At 43.9% G+C, this 14,726-nt stretch overlaps 1 protein-coding gene across 1 annotated transcript in view; it reads right to left on the bottom strand.

The window, feature by feature from the left end:
• nphs1 (NPHS1 adhesion molecule, nephrin) overlaps positions 1-14,726 on the bottom strand; it is a 266,694-nt gene that overhangs the window by 202,009 nt on the left and 49,959 nt on the right. Inside the window, exons 3-6 of the mRNA XM_076281324.1 lie at positions 12,465-12,587; positions 9,649-9,771; positions 3,200-3,300; positions 61-435 (exon numbers count right to left, since the gene is read on the bottom strand). Coding sequence (XP_076137439.1) covers positions 61-435; positions 3,200-3,300; positions 9,649-9,771; positions 12,465-12,587 — 722 coding nt within the window. The remainder of the gene's footprint in view (positions 1-60; positions 436-3,199; positions 3,301-9,648; positions 9,772-12,464; positions 12,588-14,726) is intronic.

The following is a 14,726-nucleotide window of genomic DNA, read 5'->3' as shown; positions in this document are numbered from 1 at the left end:
GTTGCAGGCCCAGTTCGCCCTGTGGGGCTGGCACAGTTGCGCCGCTGCTCATCGGCAGACCTCCAGGGTGTCGACCTCTGGGACTTTACCGGTGTCACCACCGCCGGACCCAGAGTTCGCTAAGCGTGGGCGCTGAGTGAGGGGGAGGACGTTGTCCTCCTCATCTGAGCCTCCCAGAAGGGCTGAGGCGGTGAGTAGCTCGGAGACGCTATCATCATCGCCCTCTTCGTCACCTTCCTCTGTCACCTCACCGGCACATACGATGGGAAACAGCTCCCGAAGGGTGATGTCGGGGGAGAGGGGGTCGTCCTCTTCCACCGATTCAGCCCATGACGCCTTGGCCTGCGGTTGCTGGGAAGCTTCCACGGCCGACACCTCCATGAGGTTCGGGTCGGAGCCGGTTGAGGCAGCCACCTTAAGGCGCATTCGCAGCGCCTTCGCGGACAGCGAGTGGAAATCCTTGCACCCTTCCGGAGAATTCAAGCTAGCTTGCACATAGGCAAGCGATGCAGTAGGGATGGGTATCCCGAGCCGATATAAGGAAACCGCAGCCCGATGGGCAATTGCGGGATTCCTTCTTCTCCTCCATGGTACCACGACGGCGGGAAACCACGCGGGAAGCAACCGATTGCTCGCGAGAAAAGAAGCAGAATGAGGCAAGATGGACGTGCGCGTGTAGATATATATCGGGGGCGTGGCCCCAGCACGGCGCACGCCATTAGTCTGGCTTGGGCAGACGTGGTGTCATTGGAGCTTCTGTGATTGGGCACGCGCTGAGCGCATTCCCATATGTGAGATACCGAGTGAATATTTGAAAAAGAACTTATTGTATTCTTTTCATGAAGAGCACTGCTCTATGCTGTTCTATGGTGCTTTCTGCACCTTAGTTGCGCACGCATGTTTTCGTGACGTTGCATTGAAATCCATGTATTGTACTGTTTACATCTCACACTTCAGGCTGTTGCAGATAGCTCAGGGGAGAGACTTTGACACTAGGTGATAGTACAGCCTGAGACATGCACAATAAAAAAATTGCTTTAGCATTTTTGTTTTGCTTTTCCCTCCATTGTACCGAACTCGTACCGAATCGTGATGTCCGAACCGAGGTATGAACCAAACCGTGACTTCTGTGTACGGTTACACCCCTACTGTACAGGCAATGTATGCTTGTTGCTTTCTGAATTTTTACTAGCTCTGTACACCTTTGTTTGGCATTTTATTTGCCTGTTAGTCTGCCTTGCTACAATTTATTGATTTATTGATATTGAATAAATTCCCAAAGAGGCAGGCATATGTTTATTTTTAAAGGCCAGTTATTTCATGGATCACATACCCTTTATCATACCAAGAGATTGGCATGGTTTTATTTCAGTTAGCCTAATAGCTGGTTTGATTTGCATTGAGAGAGGATCTTATGGAAAGTACCCCATACATTTGTAACATTAACTTGATATTGGTAATACATTACAAATTGTAGCTGGGTTAAATTTTAGCTTTCCTAATTCCTTCCCCATTCATTCTTTAAACAAGAACGGAAGTGAAGCGCATACACGCTGCTCGCACACATAGACAGTAAAATAATAAAGCTTGCTCATCTGGTGTAGCCAAGCATATATTTGTGAAAGTTAAGTTCTGTGGCTATTCTGTGTTCGTGCCATAGGGTTTGTGCATGATTGTTCAAGGACTGAAAAACAGTTGCTTCAGCTCATGGGGCCTTTTCTCTACATTGTAACCTAAATTGTTCATTGCACAAAAAGGTTGCATTTTTTTTTTTTTTTTTTTAAATGAGATTAGATTCCCCATGCAAACTTTGAAATTAACCAACTGAACAAAAATGTTGATAGTAATGCATATTGATATTGAAGTATTGAAGAATCAGATTAAAATAGAGTTGCTTAATACATGTAGGCGTATAGGCCTACATAATATTGATCATTTAAATATAAAAATAACATATTTAGGAAGATTGCCCTCGCAAAGAGGGGTGAAAGTCTGATTGTTTCAAATGAGTAGCCCTCCATATGATTTTGGGTCCTTCAGGTAGCCCTCATTCCCAAGAAGGTTGGAGACCCTTGGTGTAGGTTATTACTGCTATTACTGCCTTAATTACTGTTTCAAAAGGGTTATTTAGGTGTATGAAGTCACTGTAATGCTGATTAAATTTCACCTAATTATTGATGGGTATTCTTTTTTCTTACTTATTGATCCTACTTATTTTGTTTTTAATATCTTCATATTATCTATGTTTAGGTCTATATTTTCCCAAGAATAATGTGATGTACTTTTGCCTATATAATTTGCTATGTCAATAATCGTTATCCTTTCTACCGGTTAGCACTCTGGACTTGTAACCGGAGGGTTGCCGGTTCGAGCCCCGACCGGTGGGCCGCGGCTGAAGTGCCCTTGAGCAAGGCACCTAACCCCTCACTGCTCCCCGAGCGCCGCCGTTGAAGCAGGCAGCTCACTGCGCCGGGATTAGTGTGTGCTTCACCTCACTGTGTGTTCACTTTGTGCTGAGTGTGTTTCACTAATTCACCGATTGGGTTAAATGCAGAGACCAAATTTCCCTCACGGGATCAAAAAAGTATATATACTTATACTATATATACCACAAACCCATCTACAGAGAGCCTGTTCACTTCCTATTAAGCCCCATTGTACCGAATTTGGTTGCAGTTCCACCAGAGTTCCATTGAGGGTGATCGCAGGCAAGTGTCAAATTAATGGGGGTCTATGGAGCTAGACGGCTAAATTTGTCTCTTTCACCTGATTGTCGTTGAAAAATTGCAGATTTTATTGTAGTTTTTGCAAGTTCAATATGGATTATAGGTCGAAAGTTGAATCAACGAGTACTTATGTCCTTTCAATTTCTTACAGGTTGGGTCTTTTTAGAACTAATATGTTCATTTAAAAAATATAGTACTCAGCAGTGTGTATTTTTTTGCCTCCCCTTTCGAATGCAACATTCAAATTACTAGACAAAAAATTGTATCCCGAGAAAAGTGGATTTTTCTGCACTCGCCCGCGAGTTCAGGTGTGTTGTCGTTCACATATATGACTGCATAATGTCCGCATGTGTAAGCATCATATTTGAATCACCAGAAGGGTCGGACATCTGTTTGACAAAGATCCGCATATAGTGCGGAGGATGTACTGTATCTGAAAGCAGCTAATAAAACAGTTCAGTTTCTGCTCTAACCATCTCCAAACTCACATACCTCACTTCTGCTTCAGTGTTCATGAGCTTATCCTCTGAGCCAGGCATGGTGTCTATGTCAAGGTCTGTAAGTTGTATTCCATCTAAATCAGAGATAGACAATAAGACCATTATATCATTTAGGCCTATAATTATGTCAAGGCAACACCAACTCACTTTGTCAACTTTTGATAATGATAAAAACAACACTTTAAAAATAATTTATTGGATTGTTAAAATAAAAATGCATTGGATTGTTATTGGAAAATTGTGGACTGGGTGAGATACACATAGCTTACAAATTAAACTACATGAAGTGTCTACTGAGTAAAGTGTTAGACATCCCACATATTTCAGATAGTTATGATAACCGTAGATGCCATCTACAATTGTTTCCAAAAGAACCACTATTAGTCTGGTGCACTTCCCTCCGGGGGGCATCGAAAAGGCCAAGCACAACCACAAGCTAAGGATTGAGGATCACTTCACCCCCGACACATGTGGCAAGGTATCACAGATTACAAAACTACTAACCCCACCTCCTTGCCTGATGAGCTGAACCATTTCTATGGCCGCTTTGATAGGGACAACAAGGAGGTGGCTATCAAGGCTGTGGTCTCTGCAGATCACAAGCCCCTCACACTCTCCACCACCGATGTGTGTGTGGCCCTGAGCAGGACGTAGGACTAATGAACGTAAGGCTGCTGGTCCTGATGGTATCTCTGGACCTCAGGGCCTGTGCAATGCAGTTGACTGAAGTTTGGACTGACATATTTAATCTATCACTAGCCCAGGCAGCTGTCCCCGCATGCTTTAAAACCATCGTGCCAGTCCACTGCAACAAGCCTTAATGGCTTCCTTCCAGTTGCACTCACCCCTATCATCATGAAATGCTTCGAGAGGCTGGTCCTGGCCCACCTCAAGACCTGCTTACCACCCTCACTGGACCCCTTCCAATTTGCCTACCATTAGAACAGGAGCACAGAGGATGCCATATCTACGGCACTTCACTCTACCCAGTCCCATGTGTATGTGAACTGTACCAGGCTGTCAGTGAACAACAGACGGCACACCCAGACGGTTTCACCATCTTCACTGGAGATTTTAACCATGCTAACCTTAAAACTGTACTTCCAAAGCTACACCAGCATGTTGATTTTCCAACAAGAGGAGATAACATCCTGGACCTGGTCTACACTACACACAAAGGAGCATACAAAGCCACCCCCCTCCCCCACATTGGACTTTCAGACCATATCACTGTTATGCTAATGCCCGCATACAGACAAAGGGTAAAAGTGAACAAACCGGTTCGTAAGCAGGTAAAAGTGTGGCCTGAGGGAGCCTCCGATGCTCTTCAAGACTGCTTTGACACAACAGACTGGGAAATGTTTAAGCAGGCAGCCACTTACAACAACCAGACAGACATAGAGGAGTATACAGACACTGTAACCTCTTACATCACCAAGTGCATTGATGATGTGACCCACACAAAAGATATCATCACTCGGGCTAACTGGAAGCCATGGCTGACAGGGGATGTCCTCAGGCTGCTGAGGGCCAGAGACAAAGCCTACAGAGCTGGGGATGAAGCTGGCATGAGAACAGCGAGAGCCAACCTGTCCCGTGGCATCAAGGAAGCAAAAAAGGAATACACTCACAAGATAACCAACCACTTCAAAGACAGCAGGAACGCACAAAGCCTATGGCAGGGCATTCAGGCCCTCACGGACTACAAGCCCGCGCCACAGAGCTGCGAGAGCAACATCCCTCTGCTCAACAACCTGAACCGCTTCTTTGCTCGCTTTGAAGCACAAAACAGCACCTGCCCACAGAAGACCCATCCCCCTCTACATGAGCAGCCCCTGTGCCTCTCTGCCGACAGCGTGAAGAGGACACTTGCTGCTATCAACACCCGTAAGGCAACAGGTCCAGACAACATCCCTGGTCGTGCGCTGAAGGACTGCGCAGGGGAGCTTAAGGATGTCTTCACAGACATCTTTAACAGTTCCCTGAAGCAAGCCATCGTCCCATCTTGTTTCAAAGCTGCCACCATCATACCTGTGCCGAAGAAAACTGCTCCATCCTGCTTCAATGACTACCGCCCTGTGGCACTGACACCCATCATCATGAAGTGCTTTGAGCGGCTTGTCATGTCACATATCAAATCCATTCTCCCCCCCACCCTGGACCCCTTCCAGTTTGCATACCGAGCCAAACGGTCTACAGAGGATGCAATCTGCTCTGCCCTCCACCCAGCCCTCACCCACCTGGAAAAAAGAGACTCATATGCGAGATTGCTGTTTATAGACTTCAGTTCTGCATTCAACACCATAATACCACAACAACTCATCTGCAAACTTGACAAACTGGGACTCAGTACCTACCTCTGCAACTGGCTACTGGACTTCCTCTGTCAGAGGCCTCAAGTAGTACGTGTTGGCAACAATACCTCAAGCAGCATCACACTGAGCACAGGGGCCCCCCCAAGGCTGCGTGCTCAGTCCGCTGCTCTTCACCCTGCTGACGCATGACTGCACTGCAACCTACAGCAACAATCACATAGTGAAATTTGCTGACGACACAACTCTGGTGGGTCTCATCACCAAGGGCGACGAGACTCAATACAGGTTGGAGGTCGACCATCTGACCACGTGGTGCAGGGACAACAACCTCCTGCTGAACGTCAGCAAGACCAAAGAGATTGTTGTTGACTTCCGGAGAGGTCACACCCAACACCTGCCACTGACCATCGACGGTGCTGTGGTGGAGAGAGCGAGCAGCACCAAATTCCTGGGGGTGCACATCAGTGAAGACCTCTCCTGGACCACCAACACAGCATCACTGGTGAAGAGAGCTCAGCGCCGCCTGTACTTCCTGCGGAAACTCAGGCGAGCAAGTGCTCCACCAGCCATCATGACCACATTCTACCGAGGCACCATTGAGAGCATCCTCTCCAGCTGTATCGCTGTGTGGGGCGGAAGCTGCACTGAATACAACAGGAAAGCCCTGCAGCGCATAGTGAACACAGCTGGAAGGATTATTGGTGCTTCACTCCCCTCCCTGAAGGACATTTACACCACCCACCTCACCCGCAAGGCGACCAAAATTGTGAGTGATGCAAGTCACCCCGCTCACAATCTGTTTGATCTACTGCCCTCTGGGAAGAGGTACAGAAGCCTGCGCTCCCGCACTACCAGACTCACCAACAGCTTCATACACCAAGCTGTTAGGATGCTGAACTCTCTCCCTCCTCTCCCCCCTCCACCCTCAGCTACATAACATCCTGGACATTGGACCCACAATGGCCGCCTGCACCACTCCACTTGTACACTTTGCAACTTGTTGCTGTTGTCCTGAAAACACAACACTTCTGCTGCTCTTACATAACTTGCACCACTATGCCACTTTATTTCTTACTTAGGTCAAACAGAACTACCTCAGCCTCTTATTGGCCTGACTTTGCACTAGTATTTTATTTTATTGACTGTCTATGCACAATTTCAACCAAATTTTGCTGCTCTTATTTTTTCATTATATGTGCCCTCTTATTTACTTATTTACTTACTTTTTTGTTTACTTGAATGTTATGTTTGTCTGTGGACTTAAAATTGGTAAAATATGTCTTGTCTCCACCGTGGGATAGTGAGAAACGTAATTTCGATCTCTTTGTATGTCTGGAACATGTGAAGAAATTGACAATAAAGCTGACTTTGACTTTGACTTTGATGTGAGAATGCTGTTCATTGACTTCAGTTCAGTATCATCCCATCCAAAATGATCACCAAACACAGTGAACTGGGCATCAATACCTCCCTCTGTAACTGGATTCTGGACTTCCTATCTAACAGACCTCAGTCTGTTAGGTTAGATGACCACACCACCTCAACCATTACCCCGAACACCAGCGTATCACAGGGATGTGTGCTGAGCCCTCTCCTTTACTCCCTCCTCACCTACCTACACCTGTACACGGCTCTAACACCATTGTCAAGTTTGCAGACGACACTACGGTGATTGGTCTCATCAGCAACAATTTTGAGATGGACTACAGGGAGGAAGTCCAGCACCTAACATCGTGGTGCAATGACAACAACACCAAGAAAACCAAAGCTAGCACACACACCCCCATTCTCATCAACGGGACTGAGGTGGAGCGTTACATCACGTTTCTGGGTGTCCATATCTCTGAGGACCTCTCTTGGACCCTCAACACCTCTATCCTGATCAAGGAGGCTCACCAGCATCTCTTCTTCCTGAGGAGACTAAAAAAGGTCCACCTGTCTTCCCAGATCCTGGTGAACTTCTACCGCTGCACCATCGAGAGCATCCTCACCAACTGTGTCACAGTATGGTATGGCAACTGCTCTGCCTCTGACCGGAAAATACTGCAGAGGGTGGTGAACACTGCCCAATGCATCACCGGTTCCTCACTCCCCTCCATCGAGGCCATCCAGGGCAAGAGATGCTTGTGTAAGGCGCACAGCATCATCAAAGACTGTTCTCACCCCAACCACATAGTGTTCACTCATCTCCCCGCCGGAAGGCGTTACAGGTCTCTTCCCACAAGAACTAGCAGGTTCAGAGGAAGCTTTTTTCCTGCGGCTGTCACCCTACTGAACTCTAGCTCTGCATCCCGATGATAACCAACCAAGTAAGCCCCCCCAGCCCAGTGCCTCCTTGCCTGTGCCTGTTGAAGTGTCCACGACCATGGCAACCTTGCCAGGGACAACAAGGTGGCGGACATTGTTCAGACTTTTGCCCCTCAACAGACCCCCACCCCGCTGGACAATTATACTACCCTATCCCACCCATAGTGTTCTATTTATTTATGAATTTACATACTTTAATTGCAATTAAAGATAGCCATATTCGACTGCTCTTCATACTATTCATCCTGCACATACACTCACACCATATTTGTTCTGTTTTTATTATAATATATTCTGTTAAAGCTGCAGTTGGCAAGATGTTTTTGATCATACTCACTGAAACCGACACAATGCTCCGACAGAACAACATAAATCAGCCGGTTTTAGAAAAAAAAAAACGCACTTCTACCTCCACCTAGAGCCTGTTATTTGTTTTGCAAATATCCACAGCTCCCGGTTCTTCTGGTCTAATCAGAGCAGGGCTGTGTGAGATCTGACTGTCAATCACAGTCTGGTGCAGTCTGGTGCGCACAGGGGGTCAGGATTTGAAGGGTTAGCTTCAGCCACTTTGCATGGCATTTGGCCGCCGACATTTTTGAAAACATGGCGTTTCATGGTTGCAACTTCCGGTACCAGTTTTTACATGCTGATTGGTAGATGACAGCTCATGCACGAGTTTAGTGTTGGGCACGAGCGTCCTCGTGCGTCCACGTTGGTTTGCATTTCTGGAAGACGACAAATAAAATAACTACCTACTTGAATTAAGCTACTGATACTTGACTTAATGCCTACATGGTTAGGCTGTATCATATCGGTTTTTGTGGTAAATAAAAGAAAAAAGTAAATGTTGTCATATCAGGATATTATTTGCCTTATGTGTGGGTTGACAAGGTAACTGACTATGACCATTTTAGCAGATGCATAGCAATGACCTATATCCAATTATTAGCCTACTCATTGTGTTCTGTATGAAAACTATTTTAAAACGCACAGACTTAGTTCCTACCTGTAGTCCATGACAATGCAACGTCTGGATCATGTAACCTACTGTATGTCTCCCCAAGTGATTTAAAACGAAACAAATGTCAATGATTTATTTAGTTTGCTTTCTTGCAACATTGACATGATTAAGCTATGCATTTGATTTAAATGGCCAGGCTTCCAGTCGAGGCAAAAGCCAAATATCCAACAACAGTTGCAGACTCCTGAAATGCCTGCTCGAACCTCAATACCCGAGGGATGTGCGCTTCTATCGGTAAGTTTAACTTGCGTTGGCTTCAATTCGTCTGCCTGCAAATGCAGCCTAGGTTTAACAAGCTGCAAATTCACACTGGTTGCAGCAAAAATCCCAGCTATCCACAAGTTTCTTACATCACATGTCTACTTAATTATAGTCATTTTCGTTGGATAGCCTATTGCGTAATAGGCCTACAACCTGTCCAAATATAGCATTTAGGAATCATTATTTGTGTAGCATAAAGTGACTCAATATTGATTCGCATTGTTTATTATCACATATGAACACCACATTAAATAACCTAGGACTTCAGAGACAATGCAAACTTCTAAACTTCTATTTTCCTGTGATGCAGAAGTGAACAAGTTATACTCAGAGATATAGAAACATGCCCCCAATGGATGGAAGCGTTGACATGCATCAAGATAAAAAGTTATATCTGTGTCATCTGTTATATTTCAAATGTCACATGTCACGCAGTTGCACTTTCTAATCACAATATTGAGTTATGGCTTCAAACGAAGTCCTTAATTGGGATTGCTGGTGTTACCAAGATAACTTACCTTTGAACAGAGTAATTTCTGCTGCAGGTTTAGCATCAGTAGCCATGCACTTCACTGAGTACTCTTTACCTGCAACCCATGTCTCAGATGACTCCAGTTCGATTTGTAGCTTTAAGGGAGGAACTAACAAACAACCAGCAAGAAAGTAAAGACGTGGTCAGAAAAAAATGTGTATTAATTTTTAATGTGACAACAGTGATGTTCATATCACACAAAGCTAAGAGTATTTTGCACATCTGTAATCTGGTGGTTTAATACAATGTTTTGCTATGTGAGAAAGGCAGGGTACAGTAGTCTGCCAGTTTTGCTAATGGGTTTTAGAGACGGCACTGCTGTGTTGTATTTGTTAATAAGGGATGGGATATGATATCTGGGTGATATTTTTCTGCAGCTGCTGTGTCTTGACATGTTAAAGGTTGTATCAGCGATAGCGGGGATACGTCACTTCTGTTGATGTTCAAACAAAACAGAGAGCTAGCTCGCTACTCCCTCCCCCTCCCTCCTGTGCAATTAAAACTCTCCTAAACGCATCTCATCGGTTATTGGTTGAAACACTTTATTTTGCTTTTGAGGGGTTGCAACCCTTGTTGGTAGCAATTGTTTTTGTGTACAGTTCTCGAGCCTAGGCTGCCTACAGAGACACATTTTTTTGACGGCCTTCTTATGGGGCAGGCAGCTAGCGGAAAGATTAGATGAATGTGATCATTTATGTTTGGGGTTTTTTTTGGGCCTGAAATCACTGATATAACCTTTAAGGGGATCTACTTTCTGGTAGTCGATCATGGGTAGCCTTTCTCTTCTGACAGGGTTGCCGCAACCGGGTAGGCAAAGCACACCCCAAACTGAAAAAAATAGGAAACTGAGTATTTGTGACGTGAGCAACAGACTGAAACATTGTAAAAGGCCTGGTCGTCACACCTAAAATTGCTAAAAATGCTTGAGTGCTTCGAATTTGATGTCAGCTTTTGGTAGGTGACGTGTTCCAACATAATGACAATCCAACAAAATGTAACTTTTTCTAAAAAAAATATTTGCTTTCCTCTAAAGCTTTCCCATGGGCTCTCTCCCCCAGATTGCCATTGAATTTCTTCAACATAATATTTTGGTTTAGAAACACGTTAATTACTGGGACATAAAGTGAGATATGATGTTATCAGTCCCTCCAGGAATTTGAGATGTTGCAATTGCAACAAGTAACACAAATTCAACCAATCCCTGCAAATTCTGGGAAACATTGCAATTTTTCCACAAATTTGACCAATCATCGTAGTTTCCCCGTGAAAATTCACCTACCACACAGTCCTTCGCACAGAATATTGAGCCAGATGCCACACTTACTTCTGCAGACACCAGAGACCACCCTATAACTTGTTCATTCCTCTGCAGTTTTGATGTCAATAAATAAAAGGCTAATGTTAATGATCTGCTTACTTGCATCTCTCAACCTAGTGTTGCTAACCACCTAGGCTATGAAAGTAAGTTTATGCCTACTGACATTTTGAGTAGGCTATGCAACCCATTCCCGAGTCCAAGTGACTGGTAGCTTGAGGGCGACGTGTTAGAGACCCAGTGTAGGACAACGACTTTTTTCATTGGCAACAGTATTAAACCAACCAACAATATAAAAAAACATTAAGAAGAGCTCTTTTATTTAATTGAGTTAAATCGAAACAATTTAGGCAATTATTACCCCCGCTTATTTGGGGGTCAACCTTTATTTATAAATAAAATCCCGGCCCGTAAATTTGAGGATTTACGGTATGCACCTGTGTTTTAGGAATAGTGCAAGCCCTAATCTCTGACTGAAAGTGCGCAGAATTTGTGCATTTACATAACAATATTTAATACATTTTCCCCGTGGTGACACCCCTCTACCTTTTGGGCTTAAGTACGAAAAAATGTCTGACCTGTCGCAAGTTCACCAAGTTCTCGATCTCATTCCACAAGCCTAGAGCACCCTCTCGCGGCTGTAGATGGTAATGTTTCATGTAGGGTTCATGTCAATTCATACTGACTAACATTTAAAACATGTTAAATTATATATATTTTGACTTATAGTCTGGAAAATACGGTATTCTAATGCACTATGCAAAAAGTTATTTTCACTTTTACCGAATAGATTGTGGAGAGATTTGTGTAAAAGGAAAATTATTTTGTATTGGATGCTGATTATTTTATATTGAACTAGGAGCCAGAGTAGTTGCTGGAGAATGGGGGTGATGTGATTCCATGGCCTAGTAAAGCTGAGCTAGCCTGGAAAACCACAAACTCTGGTGACTCATGATTGGGATTCCTTTCCAACACTTGCATCACACATTATACACACACACTCATACTAACCATACTAACACCCGCATAAGCTCATGGTTAACAGTCACTGAACTGTAGACATTCATGAGAACCACAGACGCTACACTATTGATTTTTGCCTAATATGTGATAGAGGAAAAACAGTAGGAATGGCTTCCATCACATTTGGACTCCTTTAAGCTGATGATACATGGGCAACTTTTTGTTCAATGTTCCTCATTATTGTGGTTCTGGCATGTTCCAATTATTTTCTTGGAGAACTTTATAATTATCAGTAGGCAAATAGTCATGATCATCCAATCAGAATAAATGAAAATGGTTATGTGGTTGTCCAGCAACATTGCTCAAAAAGTTGCCCTATGTATCATCACGATAGGTGACACAAAGAACTGCTTAACCTTCTTTTCAGCTCAAAAAAGTTTTAACCTACACACAAAACTAGACCATCATGCCTACTGTATTTTGATTGAATTTGGAGCATGCAGTAGTAACAATATTCTGCTTACCCTGTACATTTAGCCATGCAGTTTGTGAGATGATTGCTGGACTGCTCTCTGACTGTCCAACTTGGCATTCATAAGGGGCATCATCCTCCAAGGCCACATCCTCAATCAGCAAATGGTATTCCCCTTTAAAGTTAAGGCATCTAGTTAAAGTCGAATCATACCAACAAACAATCATTACACAACCGACAGTTGTCATGTGATATTTGCATTTTATCCTTTATTCTGTGTTTTGTAAATGCTACTCTAATTCAGACCATAAACATGTTATGTCATGCTATGCCTTTCAAACATACTGTATACAGTATAGTTATTGAAAGACAGATCTAAATCAATCAAGCATCTCTCTACATTGTTTTATCACCATGCATATGTAATTCAACATGTTGAAAGCAAGTGAATGGTGTAAGCACATTTAGGTCGTGTCCAGTTCACTTTTGCTAGTTGACAGCAGAATGAATGATCAGGTGCCAGGTACATGGTTCAAAAGGGTTGTTCTTATGTTTCTTATTTTATCATGGGTGTGTTTAGGGCGTAACATCCATTAAACCAATGAGTGCCATTGGCCACTCCCTTTAAGAGCAAGGAGCACAGTACATCACGGCATGTTGGTAAGGGACTGTACAATATTTACCGGGGGGGAGGGCCGGTCGTCAGGGGGGGGGGAGGGCCTAAGAGAATTTTTTAAGCCTTAGGGGAAGGCCCAGGAGAAATGTTTTGGCCTAGGGGGAGGGCCGAGGAATTTTTTTTTTCCTGATCCATGATATTTTTTTCCCTGATCAATGATCCGTTTTCGATATTTTAAAAGGTTTGTAGGCCAAAACATGATTCACGTCTCTTTGACAGAGTGAGTCCAAAAAGTCGCAACGCATTCTCCCATTCCGCTTCTGTCACACACACAGCGACAAGCGCCAAATAAATAATAACCTATAGGTTTATGCTATGTAAAACTCCCCATTAACAGCATCACGTCACTAACCACAGCTAAGACTGCACAATCTCGTATTCACTCTGTTGGATATCTGAAGCCAGTTTGTCTACTTAGATACTGTAAATCCTCAAACTATGGTCGGGGTCTTAAGACAAAGTACAGGCCTTTAGGGGCAGAATTGTATTCGAGACAGCCCTTTATTTCTTATGCGAGTTTTATTTTGAGACATGCGTTTCTTGGAGCGGCATAGCCTACTGGTAGGCCTTCAAAAGCATGACATTTTCGGTTTAGTTTGATATTTAATTTACTTTTGGACTGTTTGATTATATCATTAAATGTTGCGACTGATGGGCACTGAAATCTGGGGAGGTATTTGATGATCACTATTACGTTCCATGTTGAAAGAGTGTCAGGATTTCAAACAAACCATCCTGTTTCATGCGTTCATTGAACGTCCGCGGTGCTGTAATGGAAACCTTATTGCGTAGCCAAGTAGCCTATTGAGTTATTTTGAAATTATGCATGATTTACTTTTTATTAATTTCGTAGGCTGGAATGCCTCGAGTCGCAGCAACAATTGTGTTTAAATGTTGTAGCGTGTTTCAGCCTCTGGCGAGCTCTGGCAAGGCGGCAAGCGACTGAGCTTGAGAGCGACATGTTGGAGAACCAGCTGGAAAGTCAGTGGCCGAATGCACGCAAGAGTTGTATACATAAGAAACACCCAGAGTTTGGGGATGCCAAAACGGGTAACTCTCCCTCTATCGCGCGTAAATGACACAGGGGAGAATTCTGGCAGGGTGAAATATGCGTAATACACGTTTTTTTACTTTACGCACGCACTTGGGTTAATTCCCCTCTTAGTGTTTTGTTGTGCCTATACAGTGTTGGGAGTAACGCATTATAAAAGTGGCATAATGTAGGCCTAATGGGCCTAATTTGCTGTAACGTGGTAGGCTAATGTAATGCATTACAAAAAAATGCATTTTAACTCGAAATTAAGTGGTATTTTGTTTTTATGTAAGCATATACAAATTTGCCAACAACGTCACGAGATCAACAGAGGAGAAAAATCTGTGTAAATTGTAGAATGTTATCTCCTGTCAGGCCTAGGCTAGGCTACTTTTAAGATGATTGTGGCTGCAGCAAGTCGGACTCTACATTTGCGACATGGACATAAAGGCCTGCTTGAGCATATGGAGGCAGAACATTCATTCATATCACAGAGGGTAGGCCTCTGACTCTGGGTGGAATGCCGCCTAGATTAAAAAAGTTAAAGCAGATAGGCTACACATCTTTACGGAGCCCTGGGAAAAAAAACGATGTACTTTTGCGGG

The sequence above is a fragment of the Alosa pseudoharengus genome, unplaced genomic scaffold (genome assembly GCF_046254945.1).
Source record: "Alosa pseudoharengus isolate Yale_2024_CS ecotype anadromous, Long Island Sound unplaced genomic scaffold, YU_APseudo_1.1 YU_APseudo_1.1_scf_12, whole genome shotgun sequence".
Lineage (NCBI taxonomy): Eukaryota > Metazoa > Chordata > Actinopteri > Clupeiformes > Clupeidae > Alosa > Alosa pseudoharengus.
This window is presented reverse-complemented; position numbering and strand designations above follow the sequence as displayed.